Genomic DNA, 21,300 nt, shown 5'->3' with positions numbered 1-21,300 from the left:
TCGGGTGGGCACAGGACAAGTACGAGGAGCCCGGGACCAAGACACGACACGGGCAGAGGTGCAGAGACACGCATGGGGGACGGGGACGAGACTAGAGGGGGCGTGGGGACATGATGCAGCTGGGACGGGGCAGCGCATGGAGGCTGGAGAGGGGGAACTAATTTTGATACTGCTGAAACACAAAACTATTCACTTGCCATCTTACACATTTCCAATCTCCGGTTAACTCCTCTGTTCTATTTCTCATTTTCATACCCACGCAGCCATTGGAGTTACATCTGGTTTTGGTTGGTTTTATTTTTTATTTTATTTCTCTTTTACATTTCTTCCTCTACCAACACAAGCTTTCCCTTCATTACATTTTCAAGTCTTTATTAATTAGGACATGATTGAAGACATGAAGGAACAGACTCCAATTGCTGTGCACAATCAGAATTGTTGGTGGTGTGGCTCACAAGACTTACATACTATCCCAATATCTACTGATTGATCTACAATTTACACCTCAAAGTGCTCTTCCTACAAACGTAAAAAACCTTATCTACCCGTTCCCACCAGAGGCACCGGGTTCCAGGACATAACATCGTGCAGACAGCAAATTCCTCAAGTTATTTACAGCTCTTTGTTCTTCTTCAGGGTAAGTGAGTGCCAGGAAATCTGCAGCACTCCTCTATTCCACGCAAGCCTGCTCCTCTGCTGTTCTACAAGGACACACAATTAAGATTATTTTTTCTTTTATTTGTTAAAGATACTTCTACTTAGATTTATTCTTCAAAATCCACTGCGTAGTACAAAACCTAGACTACATAGCCTGGCCCTAGGAAAAGTGCAGTGGTGTCACCAGGCACAAAGTGATGACTTCATAGGGAGGGTCCAACAAGCGTACATGATGAAATCTATGGGACACAGCTGTATCTATGGGGCAGGCAGGCAGCTGTGGGTCATGCTCACTGGAGCATGGAGTAGCCACTGGTCAGGCAGGCCAGGTCCCCTGGAAAGCTGTGGGGCAGCAGCCCCACAAATCTAACTCCAGTTCTGGGGGACAGAAAAAATTATCAGGGATCCCCCTCTGTCCCACAGTGATCAACAAATGAGGCTGACACAACCCAAGTGCCCCTCAGCCCCAGAACCCCACTGAGCCTAAGTGTCCTTCAACCCATGCCTCACCCCACAGAGACCCCTAAGTATCCCCCAGCTCCCCATTACCCCATAGTCACTCCTCACACTACCTAAGGGTCATCTCCTGCCCCACCCCGACCCTTCCTCATTTTAGAGTCCCCCTCCTAGTGCCCCACCGACTGCCCCTTCCCCAAACCACCCCACAACCACCAGCCAGGGGTCTTTCCCTGCTCTGCAGCACCTCCCAAGTACCTCCATCCTCCACCCTCACTTAAGGGGTCCTCCCAGTGCCCCCCAGTATAAACCAGTATCCCATAATGCCCCTTCCCAGTGCCCCAGCCCTCTCCCATTACAACACATTATCAAGAACTAGGGAAGGTGGAGAGGGAAATGGAGATTGAGGGAAATTGGGGCTGAGAAGAACTACAACACAGAGGGCTCTCCCTAGCCCTGGGGAATAGATGGGAGGAACTGCCAAACTGAGGGAATTGGGACTGGGAAAGGTGGGGAGAGAACGAGAGGAAACTGAGTGGGACTGCAAGACAAACTGCAAGAAAATGGGATGGAGCACTGGGGGTCCACATGGAGCAGGTGGAGAGCACTATGGGGTAGCTGGCAGCCCCTATGGGTCACTGCAGATCCTTGTGGGGCATCCTGCAGTATGGGGAAACTAGGGGGTCCTATGGAGCACTGGGGTTCTTACAGGGCACTGAGAAAGCCCCTATAGAGTATTCAAGGGTCTCTATGGAGCAAGTAGACAGTGCGTGGTGTATTAGGGTCCCTATGAGGCAGGTAGATGGCTACATGGGGCAAAATAAGGCTCTGTGTTGCACTGAGGGCTCTAGAGGGCACTAGGATTCCCTATAGGGCAACTGGGTGGCTCTATGGGGCATTCAGTGGTTGCTATAGGGCTTTTCGGGGCCCTCATAGGGCACTGCAGGCCCCTGTGAGGCAAATCCAGGGCACTTTGGGGCAATGAGAACCACGTAGGAAACTTAGGGGGCCCTATGAAGCACTTTGAGGGTCTAAGGGCCCTTGGAGGAGAAGGTCACAGCGGCCCTGTGTGGCACTGAGGCTCACTACGGGTTTGTTGGGTGTTCCTTTGGGGGCAGTTAGGAGGCACTATGGGGCACTGAGAGCTCTATAAGGCACTGGTAGGATCCTGTGGACCAGATAAAAAGCACTATGGCACACTGGGGTTTCCTATAGGGAAGGTGGGAGGCCCTATGGGGCACTGGTAATCACTATGGGGTTGCTGGAAGTCCCAATGAGGCCATTAGTGGGGCCTGTAAGGCAGAGGATTTCTACAGGGCAGTTAGAAGGCACTATCAGGCACTAGAGGGTAGTATGTAGGTGTTGAGAGGCCCTACAGGACACTGGAGCCTCCAATGGGGCTTTTCAGGACCTTGTGGAACAAGACGCCCTGTAGGACAATACAGGGGACACCACCCCCAGGTGGAGAGCTCAGTGGGAAATTAAGAAACTCTATGGGGCTGTTACAGGTCTCTTCAGGGTAATTATGAGTTGCTATGGAGTATCTGGGGAGTGCTATAGGACACTTAGGGGCTCTACTGTGCAGTCAAGAGGCCCTATAGGGCAGTAGAGATAGCTATGGGGCAATGCATGTCCTTATGAAATGGAGACTATGTGGGAAAGGTGTGGGGCTCTGTGGGGTAATCAGGAGACCCTATGGGGCACTGGGGTTCACCACAGGGCATGCAGTAGTAGTATGGGGTATGTGGGGGGGTTCTATGGGGCAACAACAGATGCTTATTGGGTGCTATTTGGAGCCCCATGGGGCACTGGGGGCCCTATGGGATCACAGGCCCTGTCAGGCACTTGAGGGCCCCCTGAGGCCAGTGAGGACCCTATTGGCCCTGGGAGGAGCTCTATGGGGATCTGAGAGTCTCCATGAGGTGTCAGGGGACCCATAGGGGGCAGTAAGGAGGCCCCATGGGGCACTGGGAGACTTACAGGGCAGGTGGTGAGCACTGCTGTGTATTTAAGGTGCCCTGTGGGGCAGTGGGACCCTGGTAAGGCACTTGAGAACAGCACAGTTGGGGCACAGAGAGTGTGCTATGGGGTGTTATGAGGCATTATAGGACAGTTGGGGGTTCCTATGGGGCACTGGGCGGCCCTATGGAGCATTTAGATGTTGCTATGTGGTAGCTGAGGGATGCTATGGGGCACCTAGGGTTCCTAAGGGACAGGTGGAGGGCACTAAAGAGCAGCTAGGACACCCTAGAAGTCGGTCTGAGGTGTCTGTAGGGCACTAGGAGTCCGTATGGGAGAGATGGAGGAAGCTATGGATCAGTTGGGAAGCACCAGAAGGGATAGGACTCATTTTTAAGGTGGGGGTTCCAAAGAGTTTTTTTGGGACTCTATGTAGCAATTTGGGGACCCGAGTAAAACACTGGGAGCAGTATCTATGCAACACTGGGGGGGGTCTTACGGGGCACATTGAAAGCACAAAACAAAGTTACAATGTCCCATGTGGCCTTAGGGGTCATTATGGGGCAGATAAAAGGCACAATAGGGCAATGGAAGGCCCTTTGAAGGCAAATTCAGGGACTAGGGGGCAGCTGAGCACCTTTTGTGGATCAGCTACGGTGCCCTATGGGGCATCTGGACATCTGTTGGGCAGATTAAGGGATTACGGGGCACCTGAGATGCACAATGGTGCACAGGGGAGTCTGTGTGGTGAACTATCGGGCAGCAGAGATGCTCAGTGGGGCAATTAGGATACAATATGAGGCACTGGGGCCCCTGTGGGGCTGACTGAGGGACTACAGAACAGATGAGATGCCCAACTGAAAGCTGAGGGGCCCATGTGGGGCAGTGAGGATGCCCTATGGGGCACTGGGGGTCTGTGTGGGGCTGGTTAGGAGAATATAAGGCAGCTGAGATGTGGGAGGTGACTGTGGGTCAGGTGTGGCTCCCCACTTGTCCCTAGGGGTCAGTGTGTGTCCTGTCCCCCATAAACCACACTCCCCCAGTACCTGTTCCACCTGGGGTCCATGGTAGTGCTGGATCTCCCGTTACCTCGGCACCTCCCTCTGCTGCCACACGCCATGCCCACTGCTGTGCAGACACATCCCTCTCATGGGCACAGGTCCCACCTTCTTCTCTTTGGTCATACGTGCAGGTGTAAAGGTCCCGCCCCCTCTCAGGCCATGTGTGACACGTCCCCTGGCTACAGGTCTCATGCACACCTCCCTTTTGTGTAAAGGCCCCACCCCCTCCAAAGAGATGCATCCTAAGACATCACAGCCATGCCTCCTTGTTGTGTGCAGGCCCTCCTAAGGTGCAAAAAACACACCACCCCCTTGAGGTGGAGACACACCCCTTCAGGGTGAAGCCCCACCCTTTTGGGCAGACACACACCCTATCTGATGAAAACCCCACCCTTTTCGGGTGTGGACATGCCCCCTTTACTTTAAGGCCTACCCTCCTGAGATTGGACACACCTACTGTGGGATGCAAACCCCGTCACCTTCGGGTGTGGACACACCCACTCTGGTTGTGGACACTCCCCTTTTCTGTAAAGCCCCCCCCTTCCTTTCCATAGACACCCCTCCCGTGTGATGCAAACCCCGCCCCCTTTATGCATAGGCAAAGCTTTTTTGTTAAGTGCCGCCCTCCTGAGAAAAACTTTAGTAACGGAATCTCCACCCTTTCAGGCATGGACACACCCCTTCTGTGGTGAAAACCACACTCCCTTTGGGTTTGGACACACCTCTTTGAATATAGCCCCACCCCTCTGACTCTGGGCACACCCCCTGTAATGACAACCCCACCGGCTTTGGGTGTGGGCATGCTGGCATGCCCCTTTACTTAAAGGCCTACTCTCTTAGGAGTGGACACGTCCCTTTCGTGTTAAGCCCCACTCTCGTTTGCATGGAAATGCCCCCCATGTGACGCAACCCCCTCCCATTTGCATTAAGCCCCACCCTGCTGGCAATAAACTTGCCTGTGATGGATGTGGACATGCCCCTTTTGTGTTGAGCTCCACCCTTTAGGAGTGGACAAACCCCCTGCATGATGCATACCTCACCCTTTATCTCTGTGGACATGCCTCCTTCAGGTTAAGCCACGCCCTCCTGTGCATGGACATGCCCTTCATGTGATGCAATACCCTGCTTTTTTGGGTGTGGACACACCCCCTTTGCATTAAGCCCCACCCTCCTTACTGTTCACTTGCTATGTGATGCAAACCCCACCCCCTGTGGGTTGGGACATGCTCCTTTCAGGTTAAGCCCTACCCTTTTCAGATGGACACTCCTCCAGGTGGGGCACACCCAACCCACTTTTGGTGCAGACACACCCACTTTTGCTTATAGTCCTGCCCTCCTGAATGGACACACCCTCCGAGTGATGCAAACCCCACCCCCTATGGGTTCAGACATGCTCACTTTGCCTTAAGCCCCACCCTCAGGGGAATAAACACTCCTGTTTTATGCAATCCCCACCCACTTTGGCTGTGGACACAACCTTTTGCATTAAGCTCTGCCCTCCTTGGAATAAACACACCCAGTGTGATGAAAAACCTCTTCTAATTTGGGTGTGCAAACGCCCCTTTTCCTTATAGTCCCGCTCTCCTGAGTGGACACACCCTCTGTGATTTAAAAACCCTGACCCCATTTGTTGTGGACATGCCCCTTGTGTGTTAAGTCCCACCTTCTTTGGAATAAACACATCCTGTGTGATGAAAACCCGTCCCAATTTGGCTGTGGACATGCCCCCTTTCCTTATAGTCCCCTTCTCCTGAGTGGACACACCCTCTGTGTTATGCAAACCCTTCCCCATTTGGTGGGGACACACCCCTTCTATATAAAGCCCTGCCCTCCTGTATGTGGACACACCCCCTGTAAAGGGAACCCCCCTTTGAATTAAGCCCCGCCCTCCTGGAAATAAACACTCCCTGTGTGAAGCAAACTGCATCTACTTAGCTTAAGCCCTGCCTTCCTGAACATGGACATACCCCCCCATGTGGTGAAAACCCCACCCACTTGGGGTGTGGACACATTCCTTTGAGTATAGCCCCACCCTCCCAGGAAGAGACACACCCCATAAATGGAAACCCCACAGCATTTGGGTGTGGACACACCCCAGAGCCCCCACACAACTCACCCGTGACTATGGGGCAGCTGAGAAATACAATGGGTCACTGCAGGTCTGTGTGGGGCAGGTTAGGAAAAGATAGGGCAGCTGAGGGGCCCATGTGGGACTGTTAAAATACCCTATGCGGCACTGGGGGTCTGTGTGGGGCTGGATAGGAAACAAAAAGGCAGCCTGGGGGCATATGTGGGGAAGTTAAAATGCCTAATGGAGCACTACAGGTCTGTGTGGGGCAGGTTGGGAGACTATAAGGCAGCTGAGATGCCCAATGGGGAGGTGACTGTGGGTCAGGTGTGGGTCCCCACTTGTCCCTAGGAGTCGGTGTGTGTCCTGTCCCCCCCAGACCCCACTCCCCCAGTACCTGTTCCACCTCAGGTCCATAGCAGAGCTGGATCTCCTGCTGCTGCTACAAGCCACAGCCGCTGCCATGCAGACACGCCCCTCTCATGGGCACAGCTCCCACCTCCTTCTCTGTGGACATACTCCAAGGTGTAAAAACCCTGCCCCCCTTTGGGTGTGGCCACACCTTTTTTGTGTTAAACCTCCAACCCGGAGTACAGACACACCCCGTGTGCGATGCACATTCTTTGTGTACACTTCGCCCACCACGTGCTCATCCCTGCCCCCTTACTGCATTCTTTCTCCACCCCGGGCTTGCCTACACTCTCACACACTCACACACACAGCCCTCCACCCCCTGCTCTTGGACACCAATGCTGGTCCCTTCTGCCCCTGTCCCCTCCCTCCCCCCAGCCTCACAACCAGCCCCACAACTCACGTGTGCCCGTGTGGCTGCGTTTTCAGTGACAAGAAATCCCCATCCAAGTCACCGTCACTGTGCCAGGAGACACCTTTCCGGATGCCATTTTCTCTCCCCAAGCTCTCCCCGCCCTTTTCAGCCGCAGCCACCCCCACACCCCCTCTTGGTCCTCCCATGCCCATGGATCCCCCCCGGCTATTCCTGCCACCCCCAACCTCTGCGCTGCCCCCCATGCCCCCCCTCCCCGGCCGCATTTTCCCCACCCGCAGCTCACGGCCGCCGTTTTGAATCCCCGTCAGCACCGCCGCTCCCTCACACTGAGGAGTCACTGCTGTAAAGTTTCGGGACTCGCTGATTGGCCGCACGACGCCAGGAGAAAGCTTTCCATTGGATCAGATTCTGCTGCACCCAACCCGTTTCCTGTGGCGACTCACGCACTGATTGGTCGATGCTTTCCCGACCCCGTTGCTAGGACCCCCTTCCTCAGTCTCCACCCACTCGGGATGCTGCGGACAGCCTCTGTCCCGCACCCCCACACACTCCCGCCCCGGGGAACCAGGGACCTTCCACTCCCCCCCCCCCCACCCCCCAGGCAGGTGCTCCTGCCCCCAGGGAACCAGCGAGCAAAAGGCGGGAACAGGACAGGGCATTCCACCCTTCCCCCCCCACCTTGCCCCAGAGCAGTGGTCAAAACCGGCCCGGAGCGGCCCCACGGCGCGCCTCCTCCCCCTTACTCACTGTCCCCACCGCTTCTGCCCCTCTCCTCGCCCTGGAGGCGGGCGGCGCGGCGGAGCGACTAAAGCCGGCAGCCGGCCTGGAGTTCCACGCTCTGCCTGCCAGCTTCGCCAACAGCAGCGGCAGAAGTGGCAGGAGCGGAGGCGGCGGCTCTGGACCCGCCGAGAGGCAACCACGCGGCAGCAGCGCCGCCATCACCGCGGAAGTGCCCAAAGGGACACCGCAGCCGCGCAGAGCCCCAAGGCCCGCGCTGTGCCCGCAGCCGCATCCCTGCACTCTGCATCCAGGAAGGGCCACAAGGGCCGGAATGAAAAAAAAAAAAAAAGAGCTCGGCTCCAATGTGTGTGTGAGTGCATGTAGAAAATCCGCTGAGGCTTAAGGACAACACGTAGTCACCAATATGGTTAAAGTGAAGTCACTTATTAACAATTCACACTTGCTTTATATAGAGCCCTTGTTTATATAACGATACCTTGCAGGTGGCTATATCTTGGCCACAAATCCTGTTCTCATAAAACTTCTGCTGGCTACATCATTGGCCTGTTATTCTTCTTTTCTGCTGCCAGCTCCCTTATCTTTTTCCCATAGCTCATCTTTCAATAACCTTGCAACTGCGTCTTAAGGCCCTTAGCTTACTCTAGCTAAAGCTAAATAGTCAGGATTGCTCACGTCTGTTTTCTTCCAGACAGTTTCCCAACATATCCCCTTCTTGTTTTTGAGCAATCCTGATTTACTTCATCATGCGAGATAACATGCTAATGATACATTGCCATAAACATACTAATAAAACAAAAGCAATAATAACATACTAATAATCAAAACCAATAATAACAAATATAATTGATAGACCTTGTCTAATTAAATCTCTAAGCTATCCCCATATCCTTACGCGATTTAACCATTCTTTTAACCCAGTATATGCAACAGTTAATTTTTTCATGTTCTCTTAATCCCTTTTTGGTTGTGAATTGACTCTGAATGATCAGATAAATTCATGCAATACACTCCATCAAAGTCTTCACAAACATAACCTAAAAGCTAACAATAAAAAGTCAGTGGCAGCACAATATTGTAAAACTGCATGTCTGACACTATCAACATCTTTTAGCATCTGTGTTAAAATATCAGAAGTTAAGTTCATCTGCTTAGCAGTGCAACAGAATAGCACAATCAACAATCAACATATAGACGAGGGATCCCATAATCAACATATAAACGATCACATGAATTACAACATTAACAAAAGCCTGCTATCAATACAATACAACATGAAAAGCACATTTCACACTGCAGTGGAAGGACTTAAATACCTTTTCAGTATGAGGAAGGTCTGGTGTCCACTGGCACATAGAGCCAAGAGGGTAGAGGAGGCTTATCTGACAAAATTTCATCAGGGGGCCCCAAAAGCATCCCCAGACCCCTCCCGGGTCACGGCACAGTGGAGCCCTGGTTTCCTCCATGGTCGCCAAATTGAGGCCCAAAAAGGCCTAATAAAATTGCTTAGAGACAGAATTCCAAGCCTTTAAACAGCAAAGGCACGCCTCCTCCCCCCCCCCCCCCCTTTTTTTTGTTTGGTTTTTTTTTTTCCAGCTGTAACAGATACGCTGGCGATGCTCACCGGCCGTATTTGAGTTGTGCCCTTGTGTGCGGGAGGGGGCGAGAAGCGGCTGCGGAGGCAGGAGTGGGGGTGCTCTCTGTACGAGGAGCAGCTCCCACTCTCCGCAGCAACTCTCGGCCTCCAAAAAGGCATACTCATTCTCATAACTGTGGTTTTGTGGTTTTTTGTTTGGTTTGGTTTTTTTTACTCCTCATCCAATATATGAGAAAAATTAACAACAACCACTAGAAGATTCACAAATGAAATGATATTGCTACTAAAATCTGGTGAAGTTAGCCTAAAATAAAGTGAAGTGGTACAATCTCCCAAACCAAAACTGCAAGTATAATTATCAAGTTTTTTTATCTCTGTATGAAACACCAGTGCACCATGCACCACAATATACATCAATATTGAGAACCATATTGTAATGATGGTCCTTAAGCAGCTTTATCTGCTTCTAGCATTTGCTCAGAAGCTTCTAACAATTGGGCTGCTGTAGCACCTTTTGGGAGTAGTCCTAATGCACGTTTAGTTTTTCATTAGCATTGTCATATGCTGACATATAAAAAAATTTTTTTTCATCTCTTCTGACAGATCCAGATGTGATGTTATCACTGAATATAAGCGATCCACAAATTTTGAATATGGCTCTGCTCCGCCCTGTTTAATATTTGTAAAAGAGGGGGTTGCTTGAGCAGGATCATGCACAGTTTGCAAAGCTTTATACACCAATTCTTGTGAAAGTTGTAACACTTCAGTTTAAAACCATGCCTGGAAATCTGCATGTACAAAAGGAGCAGCACCGAGTAACATTTGTGCTTGCACTCTGTATAATGCATCGGTGTTCTGTCTAGGAATCACAGCTGCATTTTCACACAGCATTTACCATTTATGATGAAATTGCAATTGTTGAGAAGGAGTTAACAGAGAATTAATGAGCATTTTTGTGTCATATGGCGTCAACAATTGAGCAGTAAAAAGATGTTGCAAAAGAGATTGAGTAAATGACGATTTCAAACCGTACTGCCTAATGGCAGCTTTGGCTTCTTTTATCATTTTCCAATCTAATGCTACCCATTGACCTCCTCCTCCTGGTCCCACAATCACTGGAAAAGCCATCGGACCCATATTGGGAACCATTTCTCCTTCAACTATAGCATTTTGAATAATTCCCTTCCATCTAGTTACCAGATCCGTACTCCCCCCCCCCCACTATCCCCACCACCACCCTCCCCTCCCCATGTTGGATCTGTAAGAGGTGGAGCAGTGGGGTTAAGGGAAGTAGGAGCAGGAATAGGGAACGGATCAGGGGGTAAAAATGGATTAGTGCCCCTGGGTTGTTCACAATGTTCCCTGGAGCAAAAACTAGGGTTTTTTTCAGGGGTATACCCATCCTTGGTCTCCAGTTCTTTCAGCTTCTCCAGCAGTTCCCTTAGTTGCTTGTCTCCGAGTCCCAGTTCTTTCCTTGGTTGTTGCTCTATCGCAGGCACTGATGGTGTTGACAGAGGAAGCAGAGGATAGATTGATGGCAACTGTGGTCAAGAAGATAAATCAGGCGTTGGAGGTGGAGAGGAAGGCAGCGGTGGCAGAGCAGCCGGGAGCAGCGGCAGGTGGGCGTGAGGTGGGGAGTCTGCATTCCAAGATTCCTCACCTGTGTTCTTCGGCTTCTCTCCCTCTAGGGGTTGCCAGGCCTCTCAAACATCTGAAAAAAAAAAAAAAAAAAAAAAAAAAGAGAAAAAAAACATTTAAAATCAAACCAACCAACCCACAATCAGTGCTGGCTATGACCATCCCACCAACCTCTTTAACAATGCTCCCCTCCTCCCCAAAAGCACTGCAGTGCTCTGCTCACCTCCTCAGTCCAGAATTGGATGCTGCAGCCCTCCTTGCTTGTGGCATCTAAGGTACTGAAAGACAGAAACTCACTGCTGTGCTCCTGAGAAGCCCCCTGCCTGGTGACCCTACTCACTAACATCCCAGCTCACCTCAGATGCTCATCCAATTCCAACAACGGCCTGCACAGTATCTGCAAAACCAAACAAACACTTCAGTGAGCTGCCACAGGTGACTTTGGATGTCAATACACCCAGGTTGGTGTCTAAGAGTGTCTCACCTTCTCAGGCTGCTGTTGGCATCCTGCTTCACCACTCCAAGGCGGTCACCTCGTCTGCAAAAATGAGAGCAAACAACCCACGCTGAGTCACTGCTGGAGCCAGGAGCCTGCCCAAAACATCTCCCCTCTGCCCGTCTGGCCTCTGCTGGTTACAGGTTGAGCCTTCCTGTGGGAAGCACACAGAAGGGATGCCTGGCACTCCCTGACAACACAACTCCTGACAAACAACTGCTCTTCCAGCACACCAGCCTTCACTCACCTTGCTCCACTCACCGCCAAGGCAGATATCCTTCTTGGCTTGGTGCTCTGCACCTACAAAATAAAACCCAAACCCACACGGTGAGCCAGTAAAGGCACCTGTTACATCTTCCACCAATACCACGGCCAGCTCACCGGCCAGGCTCCTCTTCAACACACACAACACCCACCCGCTCTCTGACAGCTGCTCTGCTCCTCTCCTCCATCACTCTCTGATGTGTGGCTCCTCCCTCTGCATTGAAACAGCAATATCCTGCAGTCAGCTGGAGGCTGAGCAATAGCTGAACAGTTACAGAGGGTTCCCTTTAGGACTACCATCTAGATCCCAACTACCTACAGTTAAGTTAAAAAAAAAAAAATCTAACACTACACCCCACATGTTAAAGCCTTAACAACTGTGACACCCAACCTCTGGTAGCCTCTCCCAGCTGACTCCAGCCACCCTCTCTCAGTAACACTGAGGAAAAGACAACCCAGCAACCCTCACCTACTGAGGGCTGATACTTGACTTGAAATGCACCGTACTGTCTGTGCCTTGGAGACAGCAGTTGGAGACAGCAGATCAACATCAACCCCAGGCTCTCGTTGCTATTCTTCTCCCAACCCCACCAGTGCAACACCCCCCAGAGAGAGCAGCTCCAGCCCAACCACACACACACAGAGGATGTGATGAAAATGTCAGAGAAAACTCTCAGCAAGAAAAATAACTCCCAGACCTCAGGTGCTGCTGAGTAAAGAGATATATGCTGTCATGAAACTGAGGTGAATGTTGAAGAAGAGTCTGGAAAGACCCTCCTGACAAGTTGCAAGGTTCTGAATGGACCTCTTTGGTTTCTAAATTCTTTGGCAGAGAGGAGTCTAGTTGGAGATGTGGGAGGCATGGAGTCAGGTTCCTAACCTGCAAAAAGGAGAAAAAACCACCACAGAATATTAGAAGTCTTGCTGAAGAGACTCTAACAGAAAGTTGATGCCTCTGAGTCCATGGGCTTCCAAAAGCACTCACCCAAAGAGCTCCAAAGCTGCCACCAGCTGCAGGAACAGCAAAGCCCTGGAGCAGACTGGGCCCCCTGGACAGAGATGGGGGGGTTCACTTATCCCAATCCCACCACCCCCTGAGGAAGGGGCAGGGCCAAAAGCTGACAGGAATAAAGGGGTGGGGGAGCACACAGCTGGTTCTGTCACCTTCCTTCTAATTACACGATATAACAGATGGATGCTTTCATTTTTAACTCCCATTTCAACATATAAATTGTCTCCCCAGTGTTATTTCCCAAGACACATAAAAACGAGAGATTTTTTTTCAAGTACATCACCTCTCATCCATATGCACAGCTTTTAATTTTTTCTTCATCTCCACGCATGATTTTTCAGGCATTTTTTAGCTCTTACTCTTCTCTGTGGGATGGCGGGGGGGGTAGGGCAGTGGGACAGTGGCTACTGGGGGGGAAAGGGAAGGGGATGCTGTAGAAACCCAAGAGTAATCATTTCTTAAACTGACAAAATGGCCAATGCACTTGGGTGGAGGCCTTATTCAATAAATCACCTGGACACTTCTCTCAAAAAGAGACCCTCATTTGGGGAACCACCCGGCCCTATTCTGGCAAGAGCAGCCCCTCCTTCAGTGGCCATCCTGATCAGATGAGCAGTGTCCTGGCAAGGGGAGCTGTTTGCTGGCCACGCTGACAGGCAGGACACTGTCCTTACCCGAAAAGAGACCCACCTGGGGTCAGGTGGCATAAAAGAGGCACACCTGGAATGCTGGATGTGAGCCCAGCATCCAAGCACCACAACTTCCAACCCAGAGCATTGCTAGATCCAAGGGTGGTGAGATCTTTCCTATCTCATCTTTATCTTTCTCTCTCTCTGTGTCTCTGTTTCTAACTTTATCTCAGCATAGGAGGGTAAGTGTCAATGTCCAAAGTTTCTAACTTTGTTAAGTTTTACTCCCCGTTGCTTTGTTTTGTTAGTTGTAACCCAGTGTTTTGACAATTTCCTTGAAAAATTGTAACCCATTGCTTTGAAAGTATCATTTTCCTAAATTCTGCTATTTGTAATCCATTGCTTTGGAAGTACCATCATTTCTAAATCTGTCAGTTGTAATCTGACGTAATCTTACCTTTAAGTAAAGTTTAAGTAAAGTTGTGGTTTTATACAAACCTCCTGGGTAATAAGCACCATGCAGAGAATTCCTCAACTTAACCTCGCTGAATGGGTCGTTAAAAGAGATTAATTAATAGAGGAGGATTGTGCCCAACCACACCCAGGCTCCTCTATGAAGGAGCTTAGAAAGCAAGGGGGTCCAGTCCAAATCTCTCTGGGCCAACCCCCACTCTGGGGAACTCCCCCCGTGCCCACACTGTGGGATGTGATGTTTGGTTTGACCCCCTCTGGGGAGCTGCACCCACCTTGTGGGTCCTGACAGATGCCCTGAACTGCAGCTCTGGAAAATGGAAAATCGCTGGCACTGCAGATTTATCATTAAAAAAAATCCCCAGCCCCCGCTTCTGAGTGGCCTCACAATGGAACCTCTGGGTTAACAAAATCAGTGATACCCTAGAGAAGTCTGGAAGATGCAAAACCGCAGCAAAAGATTCTTGCTCTAGCAGCCCTACAAAAACATCCAAGACCCCAGGAGAAGCCCTCCACACCCCCCCCCAAGCCCTCGAGGAGAATCCCACTACTCCCAAGCTCCTCAGAAACCTACCAGCCCCGCAGGAGAATCTCATCACTCCCAAGCCCCCCAGGAGAAGCCCATCAGAAGCCCACCACCCACCAGCCCTCTCAGAGACTCCACCACCCCTAAGCTCTCCAGGAGAAGCCCATCACCTCCAAGCCCCCAGCCAGGTAACGGTGCCAGCAGCAGGCTCTGAGGTCCCAGCAGGACTGAAGCCCCCCCCACGTGACCCCCTCCACAGGGTCTCTGAAGGAACAGAGGGGTAAAATCAAAGAAAAACTTTATTTGTGGGAGAATATGGGGAGCATGGTGGCAGGGGACAACAGGACCCAGCCAATTCCTGCTGCTGCCTCCCACTGGGGCCTGGGTGGGGGTCCCCCTGAAGAGAGGGGTCCTGTGGGACAAGGATGGGGACCAAGGCCACCCCCTCCCCACTCAGGCCAGTCCCACAGAGCAATGAGGGGACAAATTCCAAGTCAAAAAGCGACTGCCCAAGAGTGACGGGTCTGGAGAGGAGCTGCAGGGGGGACCCCATCCCTCTGTCTCCCATCCCCACCCCCCCCCACACACTCCCCCAGACACTGGGAACAGGTCTGGATCATCCCCTGGTGCCTCCCATCAGGCCCAGGGATGGGGGGGAGCCCCTCAAGTGCGGGGATACTCTGAGGCATCCATTGCACCTCCTTGCAAGCTGGGAGGGATGGGGGTGACCCCCCCCAGAGGGACGGGCAGGGGGGCGAAGAGCCCCTCTCAGGGGGCTGGGGAGGGGGCTGTGTGTGCTCAGCTGAGCTCTCCCTTGCCCAGACATGGAGGGGGAACACAGCCCTCCAAGCACCAGGGGAGGGGGACACAGACTGGAGGGGAGACATTGTCTAAGCCCACCTTCCAACACCAGACACCTCCCGGGGAGGGCTGAGCCAGGCCCCAACCCCACTGCCCAAAGTCAGGAGTGGGTCAAAACAGAACCCTCAAAAAAACCTAAACTGCTGGGGGGAATGGGGTAGACTGAGGAGCCCAACAATGTTCACCCCCTCAGCACAGGGACACTGTCACCACCCTGTGAGAGTCCAAAAAACAGCCAACAGAACCGAACCGGTGGCAGGAGTGAAGCAAACCTCTGAAACAGGCAGACTCAGGGAGAACAGTTCTGGGAGGACTCAGTGAGGGGGGAGGCCAAGGGGAGGCACCCCCCGCATGGAGGGATGGATGGATGGATGGATGGATGGATGGATGGATGGATGGAGGGATGCCGGGTGACTGCCAGGGGGAGAAAAAAGTGCTTGAGGAAAAAATCCGGCTCGGCCAGGAGGAGTTCACGGGTCAGTGCAGCCAAGGAGGTGAGCGATTAAAGTGCAGCAAAGCTTCCCACAGCTCCCAAAAGGCTGTCCGGCTCCACCCGCCACTCCAGCACCTCCCCCCAGCTTCAGGGAGCTCCGGAGGGGAATGGGGAAGGAGGGGATTTCCAGCAGCACCGGGTCCAGGGGACATGTCCTCGGCCAGGAGACCGCGGCTGCTGCTGCTTCCAGTCCGTGGGGCTGCGGGGCCTGGGGCTTCTCCAGTGTAGGTGTGGGGCAGAGCAGGCAGCAGGAGCTGGGCCGGGGAGAGGAGGTGCCTCGGGGGCCTCCTGGGACTCACATGCAAATAACTTGCAACCTGTCGGGAAGGAGAATGTTAATGAAGTACGAGGGTGTTAAAGAAGGACAGTCATGGTGGGGGGGGAGGAGGAGTGGAGGGCACGGAGCCAAGGCAGAATCACCAACCTGTGCAGGAGCAGCCTGTCCCCAGAGAGCTCCAAACTGCCCTCTGCCCCCAGAGCTACCCCCGCTACCCTCAAAGACAGAGCCCCTCTTCCCTTAAAGCTGGGGCCTTTCCCTCTGCCCTTGGAGCCAGACCCCCTTTCCCCTTGGAGCCTTTTCCTCTCCCCTGGGAGCCAGAACCCCTCTCCCTCCAGAGTCAGAGCCCATCCCTTTCTCCTAGGAGCTGGAGCCCTTCCCTCTCCCCCCAAAAGCCAGAGCCCCTCTCCCCTGGAAGCTGGAGCCCCTCTCCCCTTGGAGCCAGAACCCCTCTCCCCTTGGAGACTGAGCTCCTCTTTCCTGGGAGCTGGAGACCCTCTCCTCAGGGCTGAAGCCCCTCTCCCCTGGGACCCCACAGACCTCTCCTCCTCAATGCTGCCGCTCTCGGTGTCACAGGTGTCCCTGTTCTTCTCTTCCTCCTCCTCCTCGTCCCCCTCACCCAGGTCCATGTCCAGCTCATTGCCACCCTCTGAGCGGGTGTAGGCATACCCGCTGGGGACAGGGGACACAAAAGGGGACAGGGTCAGCATGTCCCCAGCACCCCCAGCACCAGAACCTCCTCAGGGGAGGCCCTGCTGCTCCCAGCTCTGGCAGTGCCCCCAGCTGTGGGGGGGTGAATGTTCCTCCCAGGACTGGGATGTTATAAAAAACTCCTTTTAGGAAAAGCAATAATTTTTAAGGTGACTTCAGAGACTTGAGGCTCCTGACCTGATGGAGCGACAGGTGAAGAAAACAATTCTCTTCAGCCTCTTGTTGTAAAAGAAGTAGTTGAAGGACCAGAGGCTGCCGTCCTCCCCAAAGGGGTCCGAGTCCAGGTCAGGGTTGTAGCTGTAATGGCAAGAGAAGTGTCAGGGACCCCCGGTGCCAGCCCCCTGCCCACCCCATCTTGTGTGGGAGAGAGCAAAGGAGAGTGGGGCAGCTGGGAACTGCCTGGGCAGGCGGAGAGACAGCAGGAGTCTCGGTGTCCTTGGAACCAGGCAGTGCAGGGCTTGTCACAGGAGCTGGCCAGGAGCTCCCCCTGTCCACACCCTAGGGGTGCAGGAGCCCCCCATGCCCCCCAGCTGTCTCTGGGAAGTTGTGGGAGCTCCATGTGAGAGGGGCCAAGGGTTTCCCCTCCACCAGCCAGGGGCCAGGAGACGCTGGAGAGGAGGGGTGTACGACAAACCCTCCCCTTTTACCGAAAGGCACCCAGCCTGCAGGGTACCTGTAGATGTCACACTCGGACAGACAGATCTCCTCGTCCACCGCGTCCCACAGGAGCGGCTTCAGGGCCTTGAAATCCTCCCGGACGGCAGAGAAGAGGCTGCAGTTGACGGCGTTCACCACCTGGGGAGCCAGCACAGCCTTAAGCGGACCCGGTGGGCTACTCCTGCCCCTTCCTCTCGCCCCAGCACCTCCCTCCCTCCCTCCCTCCCTCTCTCCTTCTCCTCCTCCTCCTCCTCCTCCTCCTCCTCCCCGCCCCTCCCGGGACACTCGCCCAGGAGCCCCGGGCATGGTCCCGCCCCAGGTGCGGTGCTCACAGACCCAGTTGAGGCTCGGCTCGCGGCTGAACTCGTGGCTTTTGGCGGCGCTGAAGTCGTAGTCGGGTCTGAAGGACTCGTTGAGGGTGGCGATAAGGTAGAAGAGGGTCTTGCGGCTGCACTTGTCGCTCAGGGGTCCCTCTTCGTCGCCGCTTTGGCTTTTACCGAGCCTGAGGCACAAGGGGAGGGGCAGAGGCATCACCGAACACGGAACTGGCTGCATGTGCCCAGGTGACCAAGGTGGCCACCAGCAGTCTGGCTGGTGTCAGCACTGGGGTGGCCAGCAGGAGCAGGGCAGGGACTGTCCCCCCACACCTCAAGTGCTGGGGTCAGTTTTGGGTGAGAAAAGGGCCCTGGAGGGGCTGGGGGTGTCCAGAGAAGGGAATGGAGGTGGGGAAGGGCCTGGAGCAGAGCTCTGCCCAGGAGCAGCTGAGGGCCCTGGGGATGCTGATTCTGGAGCAGAGGAGGCTGAGGGGAGACCTTCTGGCTCTCTGCAACCTCCTGAGAGGAGGTTGGAGCCAGGGGGGGTCGGGCTCTGCTCCCAAGGAACAAGGGATGGGCCAAGAGGAACTTTTGGCACAACTCAAGTGGTGCCAGGGGAGGTTTAGGTTGGAGCTGGGGAAGAATTTCTCCCTGGAAAGGGTTGTCAGGGCCTGGCCCAGGCTGCCCAGGGCAGGGCTGGAGTCCCCATCATCCCTGGAGGGGTTTCAGAGCCCTGGAGATGTGGGGATGAGGGACACGGGGTAGTAGTGGCCTTAGAATGGTTGGACTGGATGATCTCAAGTGTCTTTTCCCCCCCCCTCACTGCTTCCATCATCCTGTGCACAGGCTGAGCAGCCAGCTCAGGGACACTACAACATGGGACCACCTCTGCAGGCTCCCTCCCTCCCAAATCCCACTCCTCCCTGCAGCTCTTGTGCTGTAGGACAGATCAGGGACCAACCCCCAAGCCCCATAGCACCTGCTGGGGCTGATCCCCGTGGTCTGGGGAGGTGACAGGGCCTCCAGGACGTGGGGCTGCCCCTCCTGGCAGAACTGCTTGAACATGTGCTTGTCGTCACCTGCCATCTTGCACGAGTAGCTCTCGATCCTGTGGGCACACAGAGATGTCTGCTCAGCTCCTGAGCTGCATCCCCAGCAGCAGTGTGAGCAGCAGGGCCAAGGAGGGGATTGTCCCCTCTGTTCTGCCTTGCTCTGGGGAGACCCCCCTGGGGTAAAGCTGTGTCCAGCTCTGGGAGGACATGGAGCTGTTGGAGCCAGTCCAAAGGAGGCCCTGGAGCTGCTGGGAGGGCTGGAGCAGCTCTGCTCTGGAGCCAGGCTGAGAGAGTTGGGGGTGTTCAGCCCCAGGACAGACCCTAATCTGTCCTTTCTGGACTTAAAATCCTGAGGAAAAAGTGAGGGACAGAGTTTCCAGCAGGGCCTGCAGGGACAGGACCAGGAGTGATGGTTCCAACCTCCCAGAGAGGAAGTGTCAGGCTAGATGGAAGGACAAAATTCTTGGCTGTAGGCAGGGTGAAGAGACCCTGACTCAAGCTGCCCAGAAGTGGGAGATGATCTCCCAGCCCTGGGAACACTCCTGGGGTTAAAGGATCTGGTTGAGGATGTCCCAGCTCATAGCACTGGGTGATCTTTCAGATCCTGCCCAGCCCTCACCTCCCAATGATGTGAGCATCCCCCGTCTCTACCGTCAGCTGGGAGTTTATTGCTTCAAAACTGGAGTTCTCCAAGAGCTTCATCTTCTTGGCTCCCACAGCAATTCCCTGCACAACAGCTGCTGCAAAGTGTGTGGTTCCTGGGGAAAAAATAAAACCGGATCTTGGCACAATGCTTCAGCCTCTCACTTTTTGGGGTCACCATCTGCTTTTGGCCAAACCACAGACCCCTGGCCCAGCCCTGGAGTGGTCTCTGGGGCAGCCACGACAGTCCTGCTGCTCCTTGGCCTGCCAGAGCCCTTGGACAAGAGCAGGACTGGTTAACTAGTTGACTGGTTAATGCTTCTAGTGAAGGGGGAAGGTGGCCTTCTCACAGTGCCCGGTCCACACTCCCTCCCCAGCTCAGGGCCTCTCTGGGAATGTAACAGGAGAAGCTGTAAACAGGTGGGGAGTGGTGCCAGGGGTCCTGGGGAGCTCTTCGCCCCACCAGAGCAGAAAAAAACACAGACACTGTGAAATGTGGAGCTGGTGGCTGTTTCCCCCCTCCCAAAAAAAAAACACAAACTTGCTTTGGGGATGGTGGGGGAAGCTAGGATGATGTGCCATGCCAGATGGGAAAGACTAACATAAGCCCTGAGGGAACCAAAGCTCAGCCTGCTTCAAAGCATCACTACACCCTCAGCAGGAATTCTCTGGGATCTTCTTACCCCAGCACAGGCAGAGCTGTTGCCTCGGGCAGCAGAATAAAAGCCCCATTAACACAGGCTGCGGTCAAAACAGAGTGCTCAGCTGTGCTCTGGGGAAGCCTGGTCCTGAAACCATGGCTTGGCTCCTTTCTGGTTGAGCACACAGCTGAGGACATCCCGAAAGTTGTAGAGGGATCATTTCAGACTTTAAACCAGGTTAATTGAAATGGTTTGGGGTCTGATGGGGAGTCTCAGTGCCAACACGGACCATGGAGAGATACCTCATGTAAAAGCCAGCAGAAGCAGAACCTGGGTGAGGTGACAGGTGACCTGTAGTGGTCAACCGTGGAGAAAGAAACAGCAAAATGGGTAACTTCGGGTAAAGGAAATCAGCTGAGGGACATCAGCAGGACGCAGACAGCCGCTGCCCTTACTACTGGTGGGGCGCAGCTCGGGGCTCTCCTCAGCGCTCTCTGCGTTACATGGCAGGGAGGGGGGGGTGCAAAGGGGACTCTGGAGAAGGGAAAGAGGACGATGAGGAGCAGATTCCAAGAGAGGGCTGCCACAGTCCCCACAATTGGGGAAAAAAAGAGACGGGCCCTGCTGCTCCGGAGGGTCCCCAGGCCTCAGAGCGCCCGCAGCCTTCCCGGAGACCGTCCGCCACTCCAGGCAGCAGTCAAGAGGCGGCTCGGCCCGGGGATGAGGGCCCCCGGCCCTGAAGGTGACAGGCCCGAGAAGTGAGCGCAGTTCCGGCCTGCCCCGCGCGACGGGCTGCGGGCGGCCCCCGAAGGACTACAACTCCCGGCATGCCCCGAGCGGCTCAGACGCGCCCAGGGCCCGATCGCCGCCGCGGCGCACGCTGGGAGCTGTAGTCCTGTCGGGAGCAGATGTCCGCTGAGCAGGCGCTGGGACCGGGCTTACCGGCGCTTCCTGCTCTCGGTCCTGGCGGGGCCTCCTCGCCGTGTGACGGCTCCTTCAAGCTCGGGGCGTTTGTAAAAGGAGGCGTCTCCGGGGAAAGCTCGAGGAGGGCGCGTGTGCCTCGGCTGCCGTCCGCCGTCTGGCGCCGGCGAACCGGGCCTCCGCCCACCTCAACATGTCCCCGACTAGCTCGGGACGGAGCGAGCAGCTGAGTGAAGCCTGGGAGTCCCCCGGGGCGAGCGGGCGAGCAGCCGACAGTCTCCTCAGGCACCGGACGACAACAAGCGGCCAGACCACACCCGCGGCCTCTCCGTCCCGAACGGCGGCTGACACTCCGCGCCTCCCCATTGGAGG

General features: G+C 54.3%; 1 protein-coding gene and 2 long non-coding RNA genes across 7 annotated transcripts; all 3 read right to left on the bottom strand.

Moving 5' to 3' along the window:
* Nucleotides 1–279: 279 nt before the first annotated feature.
* LOC139793647 (uncharacterized) lies at nucleotides 280–7,808 on the bottom strand. Of its 3 annotated transcripts, XR_011724689.1 has the most exons (4): nucleotides 7,736–7,808; nucleotides 7,261–7,417; nucleotides 6,599–6,708; nucleotides 280–701 (listed from the first exon to the last, which is right to left on the bottom strand). It is a non-coding gene; the product is annotated as an uncharacterized lncRNA (long non-coding RNA). The 3 variants fall into 3 exon arrangements; XR_011724688.1 differs by lacking the exon at nucleotides 7,736–7,808 and having other exon boundaries at nucleotides 7,261–7,455; XR_011724687.1 differs by lacking the exons at nucleotides 7,261–7,417; nucleotides 7,736–7,808 and having other exon boundaries at nucleotides 6,599–6,769.
* A 3,294-nt stretch (nucleotides 7,809–11,102) lies between these two features.
* Nucleotides 11,103–11,850, bottom strand: LOC139793812 (uncharacterized). Of its 2 annotated transcripts, XR_011724810.1 has the most exons (4): nucleotides 11,705–11,850; nucleotides 11,446–11,499; nucleotides 11,318–11,358; nucleotides 11,103–11,239 (listed from the first exon to the last, which is right to left on the bottom strand). It is a non-coding gene; the product is annotated as an uncharacterized lncRNA (long non-coding RNA). The 2 variants fall into 2 exon arrangements; XR_011724809.1 differs by having other exon boundaries at nucleotides 11,103–11,358.
* Nucleotides 11,851–14,640: 2,790 nt separating this feature from the next.
* On the bottom strand, nucleotides 14,641–21,258 carry MAF1 (MAF1 homolog, negative regulator of RNA polymerase III). 2 transcript variants are annotated; one of them, XM_071738646.1, is made up of 8 exons: nucleotides 20,950–21,257; nucleotides 19,344–19,482; nucleotides 18,652–18,780; nucleotides 17,695–17,860; nucleotides 17,375–17,496; nucleotides 16,879–16,998; nucleotides 16,531–16,662; nucleotides 14,641–16,030 (listed from the first exon to the last, which is right to left on the bottom strand). In XM_071738646.1, the coding sequence occupies exons 2-8, from the start codon at nucleotides 19,424–19,426 to the stop codon at nucleotides 16,009–16,011; spliced, it is 774 nt and encodes a 257-aa protein (XP_071594747.1). In that variant the 5' UTR covers nucleotides 19,427–19,482; nucleotides 20,950–21,257; the 3' UTR covers nucleotides 14,641–16,008. The 2 variants fall into 2 exon arrangements, with proteins under 2 accessions (XP_071594747.1, XP_071594748.1); XM_071738647.1 differs by lacking the exon at nucleotides 16,531–16,662 and having other exon boundaries at nucleotides 15,985–16,030; nucleotides 20,950–21,258.
* Nucleotides 21,259–21,300: the final 42 nt, after the last annotated feature.

This window comes from Heliangelus exortis, chromosome 2 (genome assembly GCF_036169615.1).
Source record: "Heliangelus exortis chromosome 2, bHelExo1.hap1, whole genome shotgun sequence".
NCBI lineage: Eukaryota > Metazoa > Chordata > Aves > Apodiformes > Trochilidae > Heliangelus > Heliangelus exortis.
This window is presented reverse-complemented; position numbering and strand designations above follow the sequence as displayed.

What these genes read in the sequence shown, in the direction of transcription:
- MAF1 (XM_071738646.1), bottom strand. Translation starts at nt 19,426, where the DNA reads ATGAAGCTCTTGGAGAACTCCAGTTTTGAAGCAATAAACTCCCAGCTG. An exon ending in ACGGGGATCAGCCCCAGCAG is followed by an intron (nt 17,861 to 18,651) that starts GTGCTATGGGGC and finishes CTTGTGCCTCAG; the next exon opens with GCTCGGTAAAAGCCAAAGCG. An exon ending in GGCAGCATTGAGGAGGAGAG is followed by an intron (nt 16,031 to 16,530) that starts GTCTGTGGGGTC and finishes CCTTCCCGACAG; the next exon opens with GTTGCAAGTTATTTGCATGT.